The sequence below is a fragment of the Cygnus atratus genome, chromosome 17 (assembly GCF_013377495.2).
Source record: "Cygnus atratus isolate AKBS03 ecotype Queensland, Australia chromosome 17, CAtr_DNAZoo_HiC_assembly, whole genome shotgun sequence".
In the NCBI taxonomy this organism is placed as follows: Eukaryota; Metazoa; Chordata; class Aves; order Anseriformes; family Anatidae; genus Cygnus; species Cygnus atratus.
This window is the reverse complement of record NC_066378.1, coordinates 284,049-305,339: the sequence shown is the minus strand read 5'-3', so window position 1 is coordinate 305,339 and position 21,291 is coordinate 284,049. Positions and strand designations below refer to the sequence as shown.

Below are 21,291 nucleotides of genomic sequence, written 5' to 3'. Positions count from 1 at the left end.
TAAGGATAACTAACCACCCGAGAAGATCACAAAGCATGTGTGTGTTCAGCTGAATTGCCTGCTGGGCATTTGAGGCCTGTTGCTGTGATGTAGTAGAGCTCTCCAACTTCTGAGCCCGGATCTCCTCATCTGGTTGGCCTTACGTCTTGTGTAACGTGAATGAGGTCCTCCACTCTCCCCAGGACTGGACCACCTTCCCTAAGGACATAACTCCCATCTGTGCAGAAACTGACAATTTTGTTTATGGAATACAGCTAGTCTCCTTGGAGATACTTGCAGCAGTATTTGACAGAACTGCACTGCAGATTTCCTCTTTTCCTGTTGCCCCGAAATTCAGAAATACAATCTACAAGTGAGAACACCTTCCACACCATCCCCCAGGTGCACCTATCACACAGGGCCTTGACCACAGATCCTGCACCACTGCTTGATGTCTTCAGTGTTCAGCACACAAAAGGCAGCTGAGATTTCAGGACTCCTGGGAGGCTCCATACCACTGCCACAAGACAACACATGTTCATGACACTTCAGTGGTTTCCTCCATGTGCCTCTGGCCTCTGCGGGTGACAGCAGGTGTGCTTTCTTTCCTCCTTCTGCTCTTCTTTTCTCCAACCACTGTTTGTTCTGTGCCTGGATGCAAGAGGCATGCTGCAGAAGGAACAGTGACAGCACTTTGCCAAGTGAGAGGCCTCAGTTTATCCGTTAACGCCTGCACAAAATGGCTGGTGTATGCAAGAAGCCAGCAAATTCTAGGCTGGATGCTGTTTTAAACTACACTCTGTCCTCTGTGCAACCTCATGTGAAGATCACTAATGTCCAACACAGACACCAGAAAGAGCATCCTGCCACTGGGGACAGCAGCTGAAACACTACGAACTCAAATGCTCTTGAACCCTGCACTGACAATTGATCCAGGAGGTTCTCTCACCCAAGTGAGATGCTGTCTTGTACCGACACAGGCAACCACGGTACATGGATCAAATGTGGAGATTTCAAAGCTTTGTTCTTCCTGAGTTCAGCCAGCTCCCAGCTGCGCTGGTGGGGGAAGGAGAATGAAAGATGAGGATTTCTGCTCCCAAATGAGAAACAGAAAGTGGATGGAGAGGGAAAGATGTGCTGTTCTGAGGGAAGGAATAACGAAGGTAAGCAATGGAGAGCAAAAAGACATAATTCTGCCAGCTGGGATGTGAATGCAGCCCAAACATTTCCATCAGCAATAAAAGTGACAAATGGTCCTTTTGTGAAATAATTTGTAGGGCAATGGTGAACTGGAGAATCCCACATCAGTAGTGGCTTGTAAACATTTTGTCTGACAGACAGGGAAGGCCAGCAGGAGTCCCTTTTTTTCAAGTGGTCTTTTGAGGCAACAAGGGTGCACTTTCTGAAACTGGGACTGTGAATAATCAGAAGTCTTGGCCTAAAGACTGAGGGAAGGTGAATCACTGTGGATGTGCACTGTGTCTATATGGCCTTCCCTTTCTCTGCAGGGTTCAATGCACTGGAAATGGTGCACCATGAGGAAGACAACCACAGCTACCCAGTGGATCTCCCATGATCTCCAAGGTCTTAGGGACTAGGATGACATCGGTCTGTTCTGGAAGAGGTGCTGTGGTGAACACAGTGTCCCATGAGGACAACTGCAAGGCACCCCATCCCATGCACATCCCCGCACAGGGCCTCATGCTGACCTCTCAGCAGCTCACCCTCAGCCCTGAGTGTGGGTAAACAAACAGTTTTATTCTTCAAACTCTGGAAAAGAAAAGAGTTCTATTATGAAAGTCGATGCTGAGAGCAGGCTTCAGGAATGGGCATCACCAGTGTTTCATGCAGGAACCAAACCAGTGCACACCAGAAGTCCAAACCATCAGGTGGACGTGGAAAGCAGGAGGAGATGGCCTGTTTGGGACAGTGTCCTCAATCCAAAAGCATTAGTACCAGTAGCAGGACTATCACCAAACAAGAAGAAAAGGAGGAAATGCTCCCAGTCGCCTCTCACAGCTGGGCAGTGAGAGAGGAACCAGCCCGAGCCCCGCCAGCTGCAGTACCTCTGGCTCTCTGCACAGGATGCCGTCCTACCACACCAAAGCCATCTCCTGGGGCCCCTCCTGGGTGGCAGAAGAAGGCAGCTCTCAGCACCCACCCCATGTCAGTGCTGGACCCAGTGTGAGGCCCTGCACCACGCAGGGGATTAGTCACCTTGCTCAGGGCCTTCCTCTTCAAAGGGCTCTACAGATGTTTTATTAAAGTGGTCTAGCATTTCCTTTCTAATTAGGGTTGGGATAAATAGCTAAATCTGTTGTGCTCTGATATGGGAAGAAGTAATAGGATGATAGTTAAAAGATTGTATGCTGGAAAGAAATACACGCCACTGCAGCTCTCAGGTGCCCAACCCGATAGTACTGCATTTTCTGCAAGCAGATGACTGCCAGTGATTCCATGGGACCAGTGATGGGCCAGCATGAAGGGACAGCACAATGGGACAACACAATGGCTGCAGGTATCAAAGTTCTGGCAAAAGCACATTAACTCCGCAAAACCACTGCAGCAAAACTTGAAATGGGTTTTAATATTCCCCTGTCTTGTGCTCACTGTGCAAACCGTGTATTTTAAACAACAGGAGCAGCTCCAGCCAAGGGACACAGCCAGAGCAGAGCACTGGGGGCATGGCTGGCTGGTGGCAGTGGGTGACACAGTGCTGAGCTCGATGGGTATGGCTGAGAGGAGATGAGCTGCTGGGCTCCATCCTGAAGCCACGTGGACAAGAGGTCACCCTCGGAGAAAGGGACACAATGGGGAGGCAGCAACAGGGGGACAAGAGTGGCCAGCCCAGTGAGGTGATCTCTGCAGAGCAGGAGCTGGATCCTGCCAAGAGCTCCCTGACAATCCCCGCGTGAGCGCAGGTGCCTGCTGGCCTTACAGCTGCACTTGGCAGCCCTCGCTCTTGAGGCTCTTCAAATCACTTGAAGAAATCCCCTTCCTCTCCAGGCATGAGGAAGCTCTTTGGCCATTGACTTCAAATTAAAATGGGATAAAGGAAACAAAAGAACAAACAGCAGCAAATATTATGGGAATAAAGTTACAACACATTGTCTTTGCAGTCTAACCAACCAGCTGTCTAAATAGCCAAGGCAATGGCTATTAACATCCTAGCTGTCAACAGATCTCAGGAAAAGTATTCCCAAACAGTCTCCCAGCCTTGGGGATAGCTGCTTTTCAGTACAGGTGTAGTAAAAGCTCCTGAACTCTTGCTAACTTTCACAGCTTGTTAATAGACAGGAGAGTTTTCAAAGCTTAACTTGTCAAACCAGAAACAGAAACAGCGATGCCTGACCAGCCCAGCCTTGGTCACAAATACTAACACATTGTCGATATGGGAAGGAAATCTTTGAAGGAAATAGTGAGCAACAAATTAACAGAAGACATTATTTGTTCTCAGATGACAGGTCATCAAATCTGGCAGAGATACTAGGTCCAAGGAACTGCTTAACTTGCTTTACACTCAGCACATCATTTCTCTAGTGCCTGGCACTAATGCATCTGTATGTGCAGTTTTATTAATGTCCTGCAACATCAGTGTCCAGATAGAAACAAAACTGACTCAAAGAATCTCCGGCAAAAATATTTTCCAGCCTAGCAGAACAAGCTGAGACAAATGTCCATGTAGGGACATGGAGAAGAGAAACACTTACTTGGTATAAAATGCAACAAACTTCAGTTCATCTAAGTCCCCTTGAATCACAACATCATCAAATCCTTCCCCATGGCCTGAAAGACAAAGAAATCATGGGTTGGAGCAGGTGAGTCCCTGCCCTGCAGTCCCACAGGCAGGTGGATGGCCCTGGTCACGCTCCCCTCCAGTCTCCCAGCCTCACCCTGCCACTGCTGGGGAGCCTCAGCTTCACCCTGCTGCTGTACCTCCTCCCCTGTGTGGCACTGTGAGGTGACACCTCCCTCCCCTATGTCTTCCTGCACCTCCCAGTGCAGTCTTGTGTGAAATGACTTGGTGACAACACCTGTACCAGCGTAGACCTCAGTGTGGGGGAGAAGGAAAGGGATGAACCCACATGATCACAGGACAGTTGCTGAGAAAACAATTTCCAGAGCAAATGTTTTGCTCTACTTTTTATTTGCTTAGTTTGCCCATGGAATAAAACATTGGACCTCACTTCTTTCCTGTGGATTCAGCTCTGGCCCTAAGAAAGAGTGTTTTAATCCAGAGCTAGAGAAGAGGGAGTCATCTGGTAGTCACTAAGAGATGGGCATTGGAAGACATGGGTACAAAGAAGCACCCATGCTTGCTCGAAGAAGCGCATGTTCACAGAGACTCCTTGTTCATGCTGGGCAATCCTAAGCAGCCACAGAAGCCCTTCTGGCCTTGCAAAACAAGAGATGTTCCTCCACAGCCACCCTGGGCCAGATGAAGGAGCTGGAATAAAAGGCCCTGCGAGGTGTCCTGTGCCTGTAGGCAGAAGAGTTTCAGAGGAGACACAAAAACTATCATGTGCCAGGAAGGAAAGCAGACCTAAGACAGAGGCTGGCCCAGAGGGGACACAGAAGAGAAGGTGGCTGTGACTTCTGTATCCCAGGGCACCTCCACCAGCACAATCTCTACGGCAGCTCTGGGGACCCCCTCACCTGCATATCGAATGCTCTTCCCAAACATAGCAGTCCACAGGTAGGGGATGGTGCTGATCTCCGTGCCATGGGCCAGCATGTTCAGTGCTGCTATACGGCCTGGAAGGCAGAAGCAGCAGAATAAGCAATAGAGCTCTGAGTCTGAGCAAGCATCGGGCCCTCAGGCCACAGCACAGCTCAGGTCATCAGCATCAGCATCCCTAGTCCAGGAGCACAGAAAGACTAATACCTTCTGCTCCAGCTAAAGTAACCATACAGCAGCAAGAACCTTCACAGAGGAAACCCAATGCATCCTCCATGGCTGGGCTTGGAGGAGTCATCCAGCGGTGCAGCTCTTACTGACTCCTCACCTCCATCAGCACTAACATGCTTATGATCCCATCTCAACACAGCTTCTGCAATGTTAACAAGGCTGAAGCGTGTTGAGCTCCCACCACAAATATGGTGGGACAGATAAAACCCCAAGGAGTCACAGAGACTTACTGAAGAGTCACTGCCCCAGCAGCATGGTTAGACATGTGTCCAGGTGGGTTGTGTTCAAAGGCAGGGTAACCTTGAAGGTCTAGTTCCAGAACATCTCCCCCAAGACACCCATTGGGAAGTCAACTAGATGGAAAGCTCAAAGGCAGCCAGGGCTTCCAGGCTGGCTGGTATTTGAGCTGTCATGGGGCAGCTCGAGGTCCTGAGCTGGCAACTTACTCTGGGAGCTATAGGATCCAGCCCTGGGCAGCCCAGCTGGGCATGTGTGCCTGCAGCCTCTCACCCTATGAGCTGATGGGTGCAGCATGAAATGCTTCTGACCCTCCCCAGGGCAAGGAGAAGATCAGGCTCCTGCAGGGACTGATCTCCTAGGGACGCCTTGGTCTAGGAGTAATGAGTGTAATGAGTGATCGTCAGTGTGTGTACGTCAAGAAGGCTGACAAATGAATAGGTAATGGACAGGATAAAATACACATTTCCAAATGTTGAATACAACTACACAGTTTCCATGTTCTCAGTTCTCATTCTCTTCTTAAAGTGTTGGAAATTTCCTGGGTATCTGGAAACGGCTCTTCTCCTCAAGCAATTTTTGCTACTGCAAAGGGTCTGAAAAGCACCTACCATGCATATGGGCCATCTGCCAGTGAGGAACGTTCACTTTCTTATTGTTCCTCAAGGCCAGAGGGAACATCACAGTGTCACCAGCTGCAAACACTCCAGGGATGTTGGTCTGCATCATCTGAAGGGAGGAAGCAGAATTGCATGTTGGTGGGGTTTGCACCCTACAGGAGCAGCCAACAGGGAACTGCCTGAGACCCACCAAGGTCCCCAGGGGCAGGAGGCGTCTGTGTGTGTGGACACCCACAGCATCCAGGGCCAAAAGAGCTGAGGTTTTGCAAACCCATCGCTTCAAGGAGGGTGTGCTGGCCCAAGCGTATGGCAGTCCTCACATCTCAGCATCTAGGGACAGACTGTCACTGCGCTGGTGGTTCAGAGGCCAAAGCAAGTCCAGCTTGGAGGAGCCAGTGTGACCAAGACAGCTGCAGCTGTGGGGGCTGCAACACCAGGCTCACCTTGTTGACCACAATGAAGCCTTTGGAGTCGATGTTGATGCCGCTCTGCTTGAGAAATCCCGTTGCTGGCACTGCACCTGCAGGGGAAAGCAAAGGGCTGTTTTTCCTCTAGCCCTCATGAATCTGTTGTGGATTGTTGACTGTTGTGAAGCAGTCAATAAAACAACAGGAGAATGAAACTGGAATCTTGTGATTCTTCCAGTATGCAATGTTTAGAAAAGTTACCATTAGTTAGTGGCTTTTTTCTCCCCAAGCATCAAGGAAAAAAATACTGTCTTCTATGGCAGCAGCAGCAATAAAATAAAATAATATAAATAAATAAATAAATAAATACAACAGATGGAAAAAAGTTTGGGCTGTAAGAAAATAAAAAATTGAGAGAATTAAATTGAATGTTTTTTTCTGAAAAAAAAAAAAAGAAAAAGAAACTTAATATCACCCAAATGTTTTCAACTTCATTTTATGGGTGTTAGGACCTAGAAAAGACTTTTTCAGCTTTGCTACAGATACAAGCATAGGGTGGAAGCTGGTACACCTCTACCTGCACCCTTCAGCCACCTGGCCAGGAGGAAGATGACTGCCCCGTCTCCTCCAGCACCAGCACTGTCGAAGCAAAGCACTGCTGGCTTGATGGGACCAGCACTCAGCAACACAGCAACAGCGCCTTACCTATACCAACGACACAAACGTCTGCACGTAGGACCTTCCCACTCTTCAGCACCACCTCCTTCAACTTTACAGGAGAGAGGGGGAAATTACAGTTATTTCAGAGACAAAAAAAAGAAAAACCCTGTAGCAGCAGCAAGCGAAACTAGCTTCTTGCTTCATTTCTGACATGCAAATTGGCCGTAATTCCTTATAATGGCAAGAAGAAGAGTTTCAGAGACCACCAAGGGAGTCCTGCAGGTGCTTTCTAGGGACAGGGTTAAAACCATGCAGTGCTTCAGCAGGGTCACCCTCAACGCTCTCTCTGTCCCTCCAGGATCTCAGAGCAACAAAACCATCCCAAACACTGTGGCTGGAGCACACTTGCTCCTGGGGGCTAAGCTCAAGAATATGAATTTCAGGGTCTGGGAAAGAGAGAGGGCAAAAGCCCAGCAATGAAGGAGAAGGCAGCCCCAGGGTGAGATGTGGCCACCTCTCGCCCCAGGGGAGCCTTCGCCACACTGTACCTTGTTCTCCTGCTCCCGCAGCTCCGACACCTCAGTCTGCATGTAGAACTTCACCCTGTGGTTCTCAAACATCTGTGGGGACAGCAGGCACATCACAGCCCCACACTGCCCCACCCTCGTGCCTTGGCACCCTCTGCGCTCCCTTCCCTGCCTTCAGGTCCTCGGCTGTTCTGGAACAGGCCCATCCTCTTCCCTCCCATGCAAACCCAGACCAGGCCCTTTCACAGCAAGCAGCCCCCAGAGGGGAAGGTCCAGCCCCATCTTCCTCAGGGGTATTACTGTATAGCACCTTCACATCTTAATCAATAAATCAGCTTTTAGAATAACTGCATCAGCAAGTTAATGAATGCTATAGAATGGAATCATGGAATCATAGAATGGCTTGGGATGGAAGGGACCTTAAAGATCACCCAGTTCCAACCCCCTGCCATGGGCAGGATGCCACCCACTAGATCAGGTTGCCCAGGGCCTCCTCCAACCAGTCCCTGAAACCTCCAGGGATGGAGCTTCCACAACCTCTCTGGGCAACCTGTTCCAGTGCCTCACACCCTCTGAGGGAAGAATTTCCTCCTAACCTCTAATCTTAATCTCCCCTCTTTTAGTTTAAAACCATTCCCTCTTGTCCTGTCATTATCTGTCTCAGCAAAAAGTTGCTCTCCATCTATTTTATAAGCCCCCTTTTAGAATTGAAAAGCTGTAATAAGGTCACCCTTTCTCTTCTGTAGGCTGAACATCCCCAGCTCTCTCATAGGAGAGGTGCTCCAGCCCTCTGATCAACTTCATGGCCATCTTCTGGACCCGCTCTAACAGCCCCACATCCTTCTTGTGCTGAGGGCCCTGGACCTGGATGCAGTACTCCAGGGGGAGCTTCACAAGGGCAGAGCAGAAGGGGGACAATCACCTCCCTCCCTTGCTGCCACTCCTCTGGTGATGCAGCCCAGGGTGCACTTGCCCTTCTGGGCTGCAAGTGCACACTGCTGGCTCATGCCGAGCTTCTCGTCCACCAGAACCCCCAAGTCCTTCCCCACAGGGCTGCTCTCAGTGAGTTCTTCTCCCAGTCTGTGCTCATGCCTGGGATTGCCCTGACCCAGGTGTAGCACCTTGCACTTGGACTTGTTGAATCTCACTAGGTTCATGTGGGCCCAAATCTCAAGCTTGTCCAGGTCCCTTTGGATGGCATCCCTTCCTTCTGTTGCATCAACTGCACCACTCAGCTTGGTGTCATCTGCAAAGTTCCTGAGGGTGCACTGCATCCCCCTGTCTATGTCATTGATAAAGATATTACACAGCACCGGTCCCAGGACAGACCCCTGAGGGACACCCCTTGTCACCAGCCTCCATCTGGACATGGAGCCATTGACCAACACTCTCTGGGTGCGACCTTCAAACAAACACCTTGTCCACTGAATGGTTCGCCCATCAAGTCCCCCCTCTCCAACTTGGAGAGACATGATGACATCAGGCTGTCAGGTGGGACTGTGTCAAAGGCCTTACAGAAGTCCAGGTAGATGACATCGGTCAGTCTTCCCTTGTCAACTGATGCAGTCACTCCATCGTAGAAGGAGTGAATGAGTGAATAAGTTCACATCAATAAGTGAAACCAGCAGAACCCACTCTGTCACCAAAATCACCCCCAGGACAGGAAAGCAAGGTCACCTTCATGACAGCGCGGCCAACCCTCTCCCCAAAGAACTTCTTGAAGGGGACTTCCTCCAGCTCGACCAGGGACACCGAGTGGGCCCTCTCTGCAAGGTAGGCGGCCACCTCCATCCCTGGGGAACAGAAGCACATCCCAGCAGGGCTGCTCTGTGGGGACTCCTGGGCTGCAGCCAGGCCCCACGGCCACAAAGGGCCCCACAGCTTTGCATGAGACTTATCATTTACAGTGATTTATTCTTAGAGGCAGAAGTCACAGGAGGACTTTAAAGATCAAAACAAGCAACCAGCCATAATGAAGTCCCAAGAACCCCAGGAAGCATTTGTTAATGGACCTCAGATGAGGGAAGAGAGAAATCTTCCTCTTATGGCTTAGCAGAAGTAATGAGCTACTGGCTGAAAACTGCCCGTGACTTCAGCTTTTTTGTTCTGTTCAGAAGAGACCAATTTTGGTGCTGGCAATTGCATGGAAACCTTCAGCATTTTCTTTCTATGTTTTTTTCAGAAACTGTTCTCTTTGATGGTCTACAGTTTACAAGTGGTCCCTCAAACCACACATTTTGTTGTAGACAGGGCTGACAGAACCTTTAAAGCAGGAAATTTAAAAAAAAAAAATAATAAAAACAAGTACTGAACATTTTGAAATAAATTCCCTCCCTAACAATCGTTTATGCTTAAAGCTTGCAGGACATGCCAAAATTTTGTTACAGACATATCAAACATACAAACAAAAGAAAGAAACATTAAAGAAATTACAAGACTTCTGTGTATTTTAAAAATTCTCAGCCCTGATGAAAAGTAGAAGAGAAATAAGCCCACAACCTTTCATCTACCAAAGACTCTCCTATCTGAAGCCAAATCTGCACTTACACGCTGGATTTGAAAACACCTGAGTGACAGTACTAGACTCATCATATGCTTTCCAGACTGGGATAGCGATGCTCTTTGTCCATGCAAGCTGAATTGCCCAGTCTCTTAAGTAAAATTAATTTCTTCAGGCAGGAGATGTTGTTAGCACTTGGATCTGCAGGTTGAACCAGCCAGGTCCAGTTTTGGGGGGGATTACCTCCAACAGGGTAATGACAAACTAGGAGAGGGTCTGTGACAATCTGCAGGGACACATGGAAAGTTGAAAAATGCAAATCTGCAAAATGAGAGCTCACCAAGGAAGGAGGCACCCACTATAACCACATTCTTGCTGGTGGCCAGTTTCACCACACGGTTTGCATCTTCTGGTGTTCGGATGTTGAAAACATTTTCCACTTCCTTGCCTTTACAGCTGAGAGCTTTGGGTCTGAAAAAAAAACACAGGGCTGTCTAGGTTGGGCTCCTGCAGACACTTTGGCTTGGCTATCTGCAGTTCGCCGCCGTCTCCTGCTTCTGTGGGAGCTTTCTGTTTGGGGCGGTGGGGGAATGGCTCAGATCAGTTGACAGGACAAGGCAACACGCTGCAGGATGTCACACTGCAGCCAAAACACCGAATTTTGTCATGTTTCTCTGCAAAATCACCCGGGATAGACACATAATATAAAAAAGAATAAAAATAAAAAATGCTGGTGGACAATGGAATGAGCCCCCGGCCCCAGCCCCAGCCCTCATGCAGCTGCTTGGCAGGCAAACGGTGCAAGCCTGGCCTATGCTCTGTGTAGAGAAATGGAACACAATGCAGGATGGTTCCTGCTATAATTTTAAGTTTAACTGCTGTCATGTGGTAAAATTTTCAGAAGCTTACTAGGACACAGAAAACTAACTCTATCCTTCAGTAGAAAATTTGGAGCCAGATTTTAAAGGTTCTATAAGCATCTGCAGATGCGGATTCTGTAGCAATTTAATCTTGTCATCCTCATGTATTTACTGGGGCATATGTATTTTTAAATATCTGTCCTCTGCATATATGACTCATGTCTGGAAATGGGAATGATGATCCTAAATAATTTAGGGATCTTAAAAACATTTACCCAGTGTACTTGGAGCTTATGCATAAGGATTTTGAAATTATTTCCAAAGGTTTAATCCTCCCTTGAACCTCATTAGGTGGAAAGTGCATTTTGCTGAGCACCACATCACCCAACACCAGGCCTAGCAGCTGATGTGGCTGCAGCTGCAGCTGAATCACAACATCCTGCTGGCAGAGCCAGACACCTGCAGATGACTGCAAGGAATCCAGGCATCAGACCCAAATATGAAGCAGCACCAAATATTGACAATTACCAGCAGCATCAGCAGTTTGCAAAGGGAGTGATTTCTCTGTTGCTCCCTCCTAGCCAGGGCTGAAGCTCCCTGTACCACCTGGCTGGACGCATCCCTAACCCAGATGATAATTTTGCAGAGGTTGAATTTGTCCTAGTCCACTTCGTGCCTTTGTGCCAGGAGCACACGGAAAGGGTGAGCAGCCCAGGGGTGCCAGACCTGTGCTTGGGTGCCATCCTGACAGCCCCTCTTACACCAGCACAGCTGCTCAAGGCTGGGCGTGTGAGGGATTCAGACACTTGCATTTGCCCCAAAACAGGGCAAAAAGCAAAATAGTGAAATGTCGATGGAGCAGTAAGGTTCAGAGACTTTGCTATAGAAAAGCCTGGTCTTGTCTACAATATTTGACATTTTCTGTGAAAATGTAATTTACTCTTGAGCTGGCCCACAGGAGAGACTTCTGGGAACAGTGCAGCATTAGGGTGCTGCTGGTAAATTCCTCCACCTTTGCAAGATACATTTTTCTCTCTGTATCTTTTCTCTCTGTATCTGTATAAAACAACTCATGAACTCAGGCTGCTTCAGCAGGTACTTTTCATTAACACTCTTTTGACCTTGATTCTGATCATGAAACTCCTGGGCAGCAGCTCCTGCGCAGCCTTCTTCCACACACCACAGCCCTTGGTGCTGGTGGTCCCCTGCTTTCTGGGCTATATTTGGGTGACACACAGGCTCTTCAACTTTGGCTGAGCAGATACACCCACCATAGCTACAGAGGGAGATACTGACATATCAAATATGTATTTGGTGCCTTTTCTGCAAACATTCTTGCAAACAAATTCAGTTTCTGAACACAACTGCTGTGTTTGATCCCTTATCCCCAGGCACAAGCTCCTCAAGTTCTCAGATAAAATAGTTTCTCATGATCTTTAAAATGTTTGTAGCTTACGTGTTTCCAGTCGCTATCAGCAGTTTGTTATATTCCATCTTAAATCCATCCTTGAACACAGCTATCTTGTTCTTGATATCCACAGCTGCAACCTGAAATCATTTCTAAATAATGTTAAGAGATGAAATCTCAAGACATTCACTGAGTTGCCATGTGCTGATCCAGAGGCACCCCCAAATGCACCAGCCCACCAGGAGCCTCTTATGGCACATCTTGTTTTGTTAATGACTGCAGAGAATGCAAACCACTTGTTATTATTTTCTACTTCTGAATTGCTTTCTTGCAGGGGATGATCAGCACCCACTAATGCACACAGGCTCAGAAGAGAAGACTTCAGAGTAAGCCTCAAGGCACCACCAAAATCCATAGCAGCAGCATTCCTTGGTGTCGAATCCCCTGAAATGTGCAGGCACACGTTGAGCACCTAGCACTTGTTTATCTTAGATTTTAACAGGAACTGAGAGCCAGGTCTGTGGCAAGCTGTTATTCCTAAACAAACAGTTTTCAGTTTTGCCCCCATGCTAAGCCTGAGGCTTCCCAAAGCCTGTGGAGTGACTCCCTCTGCCTGCATTGCCACCTTTGCCAAGCAACCTGTCCTCCTCACTGCAACAGCTGCTTTCCCAATGGGAGTCAGGGTCAAGACAGTCACAGGCAGGTGCTCACACTTATTCCTAACACAATCAAATGGTGCTCTGTCCCTGCACATTTATTTATTTATTTATTTATTTATTTTGCAAAGATAAGGACTCCCCTACTGCCATTGTTTTCCCCTTGCCTCTGAAACCATCCCAGTGAGCAAGGTGCTCATGGGTACACTTTTTCCAAGCTAGTTCCAGATTTTTTGGACAAGCCTTCTTCAAATGCCTATGATGGCGCTTGTATGGAGACTGGTGTTTCCACACGCTGTGGGTGGAGCAGCACTGACACTAGGCACCTACGGACACAGGAGAGCCTCACCAGCAACAGCAGCACTTCATGCTGTGGCCACCTCCATGGGACATTATACATGTCTTCAAGCCCATCCCAGGAGTCACTCACTCACCCAGAGTCACCTCTGCTTGGGCAGCAGGGAAAATCCACATCTGAGGCAGTAAATCAAAAAAAATGGAGCATGAACCTCCTCGCATTGCTTTACTGGGTGGAAACCAGGATGTGGGTGAGCTTTCTTCAACAGGCACCACTGCACCTCCACGCATGAGCCATGTGAAGTGGGGTTCCAGCAGCTAGGCAGAGCCCCTCAGTGCTGCTACCCTGCGTGCTAACTGTGACAGCAGTATCGGCGTGTGCCTCAGATCCCTCTAGGACTCGAACCTGACTTGCCTCCCCTGTCTCCTATCCACTACCTCCCTGCCCTTGTCCCCATGCCCCATGTCACACAAGTGTGCAGAGGTGAGACAGTGGGGTCAGGAGTCTAGAAGGATTCTTGAAAAAGGTAAAAAGCAAGTGAACAATGAGAGAAGCCTCATGACTGTGGATTGCTCAGCAGTAAAAAAGCATATCCAAGTGTGTCAGGTGATAAAAAAGACTAAAAACTTCCTATGCCAAAGAGCCTAGATTCAACAAGGAGAATTGGAAAGTCCTGCCCCTGGGGAGGAACAACCTCATGCACTAGGACATGCTGGGGGCTGACCATCTAGGAAAGCAGTTTTGTAGAAAAGGACCTGGGAGTCCTGGCGGACACCAAGTTGACCATGAGCCAGCAATGTGCCCATGTAGTGAAGAAAGTTAGTATCCTGGACTGAATTAGCAAGAGTATCGCCAACAGATCAAGGGAGAGTGCAAAGCGGATGGAGCCAGGCTCTTTTCGGTGGTGCCCAGTGCCAGGACAAGAGGCAAGGGGCACAAATTAGAACGCAAAAGGTTCCATCCAAATATCAGAAAGTACTTCTGTGCTGTGCAGGTGACCAAGCACTGGAACGGGTTGCCCAGAGAGGCTGTGGAGTCTCCCACCTTGGAGATGTTCATAAGTTGCCTGGACATGGTCCTGAGGCAATCTGCTCTGGATGACCCTGCTTGGGCAGGGATTGGAGCAGGTGGCCTTCACTCACAAACCCTTCTTACCCCCTGGCCTGACAGACTAGTAGCAGGTTTGGGTCTCCCACATGGCACAATTTGGGATCTCATAACCAAGCTCAGCTTCTGTGGGCAGCTGCATCTTTGCAGCCACCTTAAATACTCCAGACTTGGGATGATTTCTGTATGAACAGACCTCATCTCATTGAACCTCTCCAAAAAGCCAGAATCTGCAATGTAACTGGTAGATCCTCAAGTGAATGGTGATGTTCTGTTGGGCCTGGACAGACTAACAAACTACCTTCCAGCCTCTGTCTCTGCAGAGGTGTCATTTTCTGCTGCCTCTGCTCCTTTCATAGAATACCTGTTAATTTTTAAGCCTTGAACATTTTTGTTTGTTTGTTTCTTAGGCTTTAGTCCCCTTAGTTTCTGTCCCCAGCTCAGCCAATCCAGATCTTAAGTCATCCTAGCTGCCATTTCACAAATCCTTGAAGATTCCCAATATGAATAAAATAATGGAGAGAAATATTTAATCCATCACTGTCTGTGCTGCTTGCAGGCGGATTATCCTGATCAGAGGCCAGTTGGTCACCCCAAATCCATGTGAGGATAATAGGCAAATGGCAGGTAAGAAATGATGGTCACTATGGAGTTTGCACAGGAAGAAATGACTATGACTTAGAGCAACCACAGGCAGCCTGACCTTGGAGGCACAAAACGGCCCAGGGAATGAGGAAGACTTGGCATTTCTGCAACGGAAATCAGCAAGCTGAAACAAAGACACAGACTTTGTATGCCAGCACCTGGAGAATACTCTGCAGGCACAATGGTGAGACCACACCGTACAAACACAACTCTCCTTACCTGCATTTCAGTCAGGACTTCAATGTCATATGTGCGGAAGAATTCCTTGGGGCGCAGGGCGATCTGCTCGGGGTGGGAATCCATTGACTGAAAAAAAAAGGCCGTTTTTCTCTTAATAGCTGTGAATTCAAAAGGTGAGTGGAGAAACACCTGTTCCAAGCACAAGTCAGTGTATGTGAAATCAGTCCTTATGGCAGTTTAGAGATTTGCTCTACAGGGACTAGAATCAAAACCTGTTCAAGTAAAAGTCATCACAAGATGATGGACTGGGCCCTGGTTTCTTCTCTGACTGCTCAGCACAGCAGTGGCATTGACCAGCTGAAGTAGAACAGCAGCCAGTGTTTCTGAGTAACTGTATAGAAGATCTAAATGCAGCTCCTCATAACACACAGGTTCAGAGCACCAAAAGAAAAGACACATTATTTGGACAACAACCAGTTACCCATGGAAGTGGAAGCTAAAAGAGCAGTAAGAACTATCTGCATTGTTACAAGGGCAACACTGTCAAAAGGACCCAAGTTATGGAGCACAAATTCCCTTGAAAGCAAAAGCAGAGGTATGTGACATGGATAGAATCATAAAATCAAAGAATCATACAATATCCCGAGTTCGAAGGGACCCATAAGGATCATCTAGTCCAACTCCTGGCACCACACAGGTCTACCCAAAAGTTTAGACCATGTGACTAAGTGCACAGTCCAAACGCTTCTTAAATTCAGACAGGCTTGGTGCAGTGACTGCTTCCCTGGGGAGCCTGTTCCAGTGGGCGACCACCCTCTCAGTGAAGAACCTCTTTCTGATGCGTAGCCTAAACCTCCCCTGCCTCGGCTTGACACCGTTCCCGCGGGTCCTATCACTGGTGACTAAAGAGAATAGATCAGCGCCTGCCCCTCCACTCCCCCTCGTGAGGAAGCTGTAGGCTGCGATGAGGTCTCCCCTCAGCCTCCTCTTTTCCAGGTTGAACAGGCCCAGTGACCTCAGCTGCTCCTCATGCGTCTTCCCTTCTAGGCCCTTCACCATCTTCATCACCCTCCTCTGGACACTCTCCAATACCTTTATATCCCTTTTGTACTGTGGTGCCCAGAACTGCACACAGTACTCGAGGTGAGGCCGCACCAGCGCAGAGCAGAGCGGGACAATCACTTCCCTCGACCGACTAGCAAGGCCGTGCTTGATGCACCCCAGGATACGGTTGGCCCTCCTGGCTGCCAGGGCACACTGCTGGCTCATATTCAGCTTGCTGTCAACCACAACCCCCAGATCCCTCTCTGCGGGGCTGCTCTCCAGCGTCTCGTCGCCCAGTCTGTACGTACAGCCAGGGTTGCCACGTCCCAGGTGCAGGACCCGGCACTTGCTCTCATTAAACTTCATGCGGTTGGTGATTGCCCAGCTCTCCAGTCCGTCCAGAGCTCTCTGCAAGGCCTTTCCACCCTCAGCCGAGTCTACAACTCCTCCAAGTTTGGTGTCATCAGCAAATTTGCTCAAAACACCTTCTAGTCCTACATCCAAATCATTTATAAAAACATTGAAGAGGACTGGCCCTAAAATGGAGCCTTGAGGGACCCCCTAGTGACCATCCGCCAGCCTGATGTGGCCCCATTTACCACAACCCTTTGAGCCCTGCCCGTCAGCCAATTGCTCACCCATTGGATGATGTTTTTGTTTAGCTGTATGCTGGACATTTTGTCCAGTGGGATCCTATGGGAAACCGTGTCAAAAGCTTTGCTGAAGCCCAAAAAGATCACATCAGCTGGTTTCCCTTGGTCGACTAGATGGGTGATCTTATCATAAAAGGAAATCAAATTTGTTAGGCAGGACCTACCCCTTGTGAACACATGTTGGTTGGGACCAATGACTGCATTGTTCCCCAGGTGCGCTTCAATAACTTCAAGGATTATCTTCTCCATAATTTTACCAGGCACTGACGTGAGACTGACAGGCCTGTAATTGCTAGGGTCTTCTTTCTTGCACTTCTTGGAAATTGGCACAACCTGCCAATAGATTGGTGCCTGCCCCTCCACTCCCCCTCGTGAGGAAGCTGTAGGCTGCGATGAGGTCTCCCCTCAGCCTCCTCTTCTCCAGGCTGAACAGGCCAAGTGACCTCAGCTGCTCCTCTTCCCTTCTAGGCCCTTCACCATTTTTGTAGCCCTTCTCTGGACACTCTCCAACAGTTTCACATCCTTTTTGTACTGTGGTGCCCAGAACTGCACACAGTACTTGAGGTGAGGCAGCACCAGCGCAGAGCAGAGTGGGACAATCACTTCCCTTGACCAACTAGCAATGCCGTGCTCAATGCACCCCAGGGTATAGTTGGCCCTCCTGGCTGCCAGGGCACACTGCTGGCTCATATTCAGCTTGCTATCAACCAAAACCTCCAGTTTTACTGCAAATTCTTTAAACACCCAACATTTACCAAGAGAGGAACTTCTGACCCCACCACTTCAGAGTGCTGGTTCCCAAGCTGGTGCACAGGGAGGGCAGCAGGAGCAGTACAGAGCCCCTGAGGCCTTTGCTGCCGTCCAGTGCTCCTGCGACAGGAATGGGGACACAGCAGCACAACAGGGAGCAGGTCATGGTCCAAAGGGCATGGAGAGGAGCAGTGTGGAAGGAGCTTGGGACAGACTGATAATGACAATGCTGCAGTTTCAGGAGGCAAGAAGTCTGCTGCTTACAGTTTATGTGCTCCTCCTCTAGTGACTCTTTCCAGGGCTAATACCACTCACAAGAGGATTAAGAAAAATCCCCCTTTTTTCACCCTGTTCTAGAATATTCTGCCTTTTTTTTCCATGAGTTTTGTGCAACTTCCAAAAGCGACTGCAGCCAGAGATGTTTAGTGGAGAGTTTAACAAATCATGTATAACATTTCCATTGTATGAGGTGTTTTTACTATTTAAAGGAGATTGAAGAAGGCAGTTTAATGGTCACATGATAGGGATAAGCATTTCTGAGATTTGCCTGGCCGGGACAGGGACTGTGAACTTCTCAGAGGTGCCCAGCACAACTCTGCAACTCAGCCAGCTGCTTCTTGCCCCAAGCAAATCTTGTCCAAGCAGAGCAACAGCTTGAATGCTCTATGCATGTTTGCGTTACAAATGGCTTTGTCTTGGAGCTGGAAGCTGAGTTAGATGCTCTGATTGTAGAGTACCATCTCCCCTAGATAAGTATCCATGATGTAAAGGGGAATACACTGTCTGCTCTTATGTTAACTCTAAGCTTCAAGACCAATTGTTGCTGTTCAACCTGAGTTGCTGGTCTGTTCTCAAGCAAAGCCCTGTTTATGTGATAAAAATGTGATTAGAGGACCATTCTGTCGCTACAAATTGGCATTCAAAATGGGATGTGTGCCAGAAAAAGTGATCTTTGCACTGACATCAGGCTATCAAGTTGTGATGATGAGCAATAATAATAGTAACTATAGCAAGGTGCATCACTGCATCATAAGAAACATGCACTAATAAAAATTCTGGTAGACAATACCATTTGTTTACAAGCCCCATTTCATTGCTTTAAAGATTTTGATCCAGAAATATAGGAAGCAGATCCATTTAGGTACAAGCAGGCCAAGACAGCTGCTTGTAGACCTATGGAGAATGACCTGGTTTCTATGCTGGTGAACTCCTGTTCGGAGTTTGTACAACTCCTCGTCTGTGTTCCATCTTTCAGTCACTAACAGAAAAGACAGTTCAAGGAAAAAGAGAGACAGGACTAATAAGGAAGAAGAAACATGTTGGTGCAATGAATAATGGTGGAGAAAGGACACAGGGCAATTTGTAAAACTCATGTGACATACTCAAGATGATACAAACCTTACTGAGCTTTGGTCTATCATAGGGCAAGTGTCTGTCCATTGTGCACATTACAATCCTGTCTGAGAAACCCTCCTGGCGCAAGGTCTCTGCACAGACTAATCCAGCTGCACCTAAAAAAGAAGGAAGAGCCATGCTAGCAATATTTTATGGTATTAGATGGTCTGAACCCTTTGAATGAACTCTTTGAATGCCAAAGAAAAAGATGGATCTGAACAGTATCATGTTTTGGTCCATCTACAAAACACTGCTATCGATGGAGGCAGGGGGCAGTGGAAGAACAGACAGCAAGGCAGTTGTCCTGTGCATGCTGCCTGAAGCACACTAAGCCAGGACTGATACTGCACTGACACTGACTCCAGGGGTGACCCTCAAATGAGGCCTCCTTGCAAATTCATTTTTTCATAGAAAGAACTCACCCAAATCTACAGAGCCTTCAACAGGGACACTGGGGGACATTTCTGAGCCAAGCAGTGCAGCGCAGCAGTGGGCAGCCTTCAGCAACCCAGCACAATGGGCTGTGGTTGCTTGCCCTCAACTCCACCAGACATGGCAGCATCTCAGCCCTCGATGCAGGGCTGGAGGGGGAGTCTCTTCCCACCCAAACAGCTTTGAAATCTCCCTTCCTGTTCACCAGAACAGACCTTGTTCTTCAGAAAGAGCTGTCAACGTAGCTGATCAAGCCTGAAAAAGCTCTTTCAGCAACAGCTAACATCACCCGCTGAGCATATTGGCTCAGGATTTGGATGACTATTTACCTGCAGCCATGCTGTGCTCCCTAAAGAGCCCAGCTGCCCCTGGCCAGCAGGAAGGTCACACTCCAGATCTCAGTCAACAAACACCATGGGCACAAGGAAGGGAAAAATGCTGCCCAGCAGCAAGGGAAGAGCAGGCCTGGCTGGTTTTCCCTTTCTACTCAAGCTGTGAGACATAACTTAGATGATAGGAGCAGCAGATCACAGCATGCTGAGCATTCCCACAGCTTGCATCTGGTGACCTGAGGGCTATAATGAAGTGAGAACAACCAAAGTGCCCTGAGCAGCCATTCCCTCCTAGCCCCAGGTCCAGCACAGTACAGCCTGTGCCCTCCCACCCTCTGCTTCACTGAAGGCACAATCCAGCCCTACCAGAAAGAGGCAAACTTGGCAGATGAGATTCTATCCATCAGGCTTCCCACAAAAACTGCATTATGCAGTGCTGTCAGGTTGCACAGAACTACTTCCAGCCTTAGAAACGAGCATCACCTCCTGAACAGCTGGGCCCATTTGTGATACTTTGCAGCTGCAGTGTGGTCAGGGAAGCTGCACATCTCTGCACACAGTCTGCACAGCAGATGTGCTTAAGATCACAGACTCTCAAGCCCCTTTGGATGACCAGCAGTGTCTAGGTCAAGAAGGCCCAGGAAGATCCTCTGGTCTGACATTGTGCATAGGAAGGGATGCAGGAGGGATGACAGAAGGCCCAGGGCACACAGACACCCTTCTGTTCACACAAACACCCTGGGAGTGGACACACGTTGCTGTCCCAGCACATGCCACTCAATACCTGCACCGATGATCAGCACGTTGGTACTGCTCAGGTTATAGTTGCTCAAGGAGATGCACTTTGCCATCATCTTTGTCCTCCTCTGTGTCTGAAGAGCCTACACCACCAACAGCAAGAAAAACAGTCATTATCCTTCACAGCTTTTGCCTGGGTAGCCAGGCAGAAATGGGGACAATTTTCAGTGTTGTCATGAAACAGCTTGGATAGAAGTGGAACATCCATATCCTTGTATCCAATGAGGACTTCAAACCCATGCTCAACCACATAACTTTTCATTACCCAGTGCACTACCTCCTTCCCAGGTACAAAAGAAAAATAAAACCATTGTTGTCTGCAAATTCATGTTGGGACAAAGCACTGGCAAAATATAGGAGAAGCAGCACAGGTGCATCATTGCGCAATTCTGCAATCAATGGGGGAAATGGAAATGCAGAAGTCCTATCAGGAACTTATTCCTGCACCTAAACAGAGCTCATATGCCTCTGATATTCAAAGAAGGTGACAGACAGTCTAGCCTGCCATGGCTGGACCCGAGGGCCCTTTCCTATGTCACCCTGCCACCTGTGCTGCACAGCCCCCATGTTGCCAGCCATAGAATCATAGAATGGTTTGGGTTGGAAGGGATCTTAAAGATCACCTAGTTCCAAACCCCCTGCCATGGGCAGGGACACCTTCCACTAGATCAGGTTGCTCAAAGCCCCATCCATCCTGGCCTTGAACACTTGCAGGGATGGGGCATCCACAGCTTCTCTGGGCAACCTGTGCCAGGGCCACACCATCCTCAGATTAAAGAATTACTTCCTAATATCTAATCTAAATCTCCCCTCTTTTAGCTTAAAGCCATTACTTCTTGTCCTATCACTACAGTCCCTTATAAAAGAGACCCTCCCCAGCTTTCCTATAGCCCT

The 21,291-nt window shown here is 48.5% G+C and overlaps 1 protein-coding gene across 2 annotated transcripts in view; it reads right to left on the bottom strand.

Moving 5' to 3' along the window:
- Nucleotides 1–21,291, bottom strand: part of AIFM3 (apoptosis inducing factor mitochondria associated 3) — a 40,948-nt gene that overhangs the window by 3,458 nt on the left and 16,199 nt on the right. For both annotated transcript variants that reach the window (XM_035569255.1, XM_035569256.1), the window contains exons 6-17: nucleotides 20,384–20,480; nucleotides 18,839–18,951; nucleotides 15,033–15,119; nucleotides 12,156–12,247; nucleotides 10,180–10,310; nucleotides 9,017–9,132; nucleotides 7,361–7,432; nucleotides 6,858–6,921; nucleotides 6,189–6,265; nucleotides 5,737–5,854; nucleotides 4,636–4,734; nucleotides 3,690–3,765 (exon numbers count right to left, since the gene is read on the bottom strand). In XM_035569255.1, coding sequence (XP_035425148.1) covers nucleotides 3,690–3,765; nucleotides 4,636–4,734; nucleotides 5,737–5,854; nucleotides 6,189–6,265; nucleotides 6,858–6,921; nucleotides 7,361–7,432; nucleotides 9,017–9,132; nucleotides 10,180–10,310; nucleotides 12,156–12,247; nucleotides 15,033–15,119; nucleotides 18,839–18,951; nucleotides 20,384–20,480 — 1,142 coding nt within the window. The remainder of the gene's footprint in view (nucleotides 1–3,689; nucleotides 3,766–4,635; nucleotides 4,735–5,736; nucleotides 5,855–6,188; nucleotides 6,266–6,857; nucleotides 6,922–7,360; nucleotides 7,433–9,016; nucleotides 9,133–10,179; nucleotides 10,311–12,155; nucleotides 12,248–15,032; nucleotides 15,120–18,838; nucleotides 18,952–20,383; nucleotides 20,481–21,291) is intronic.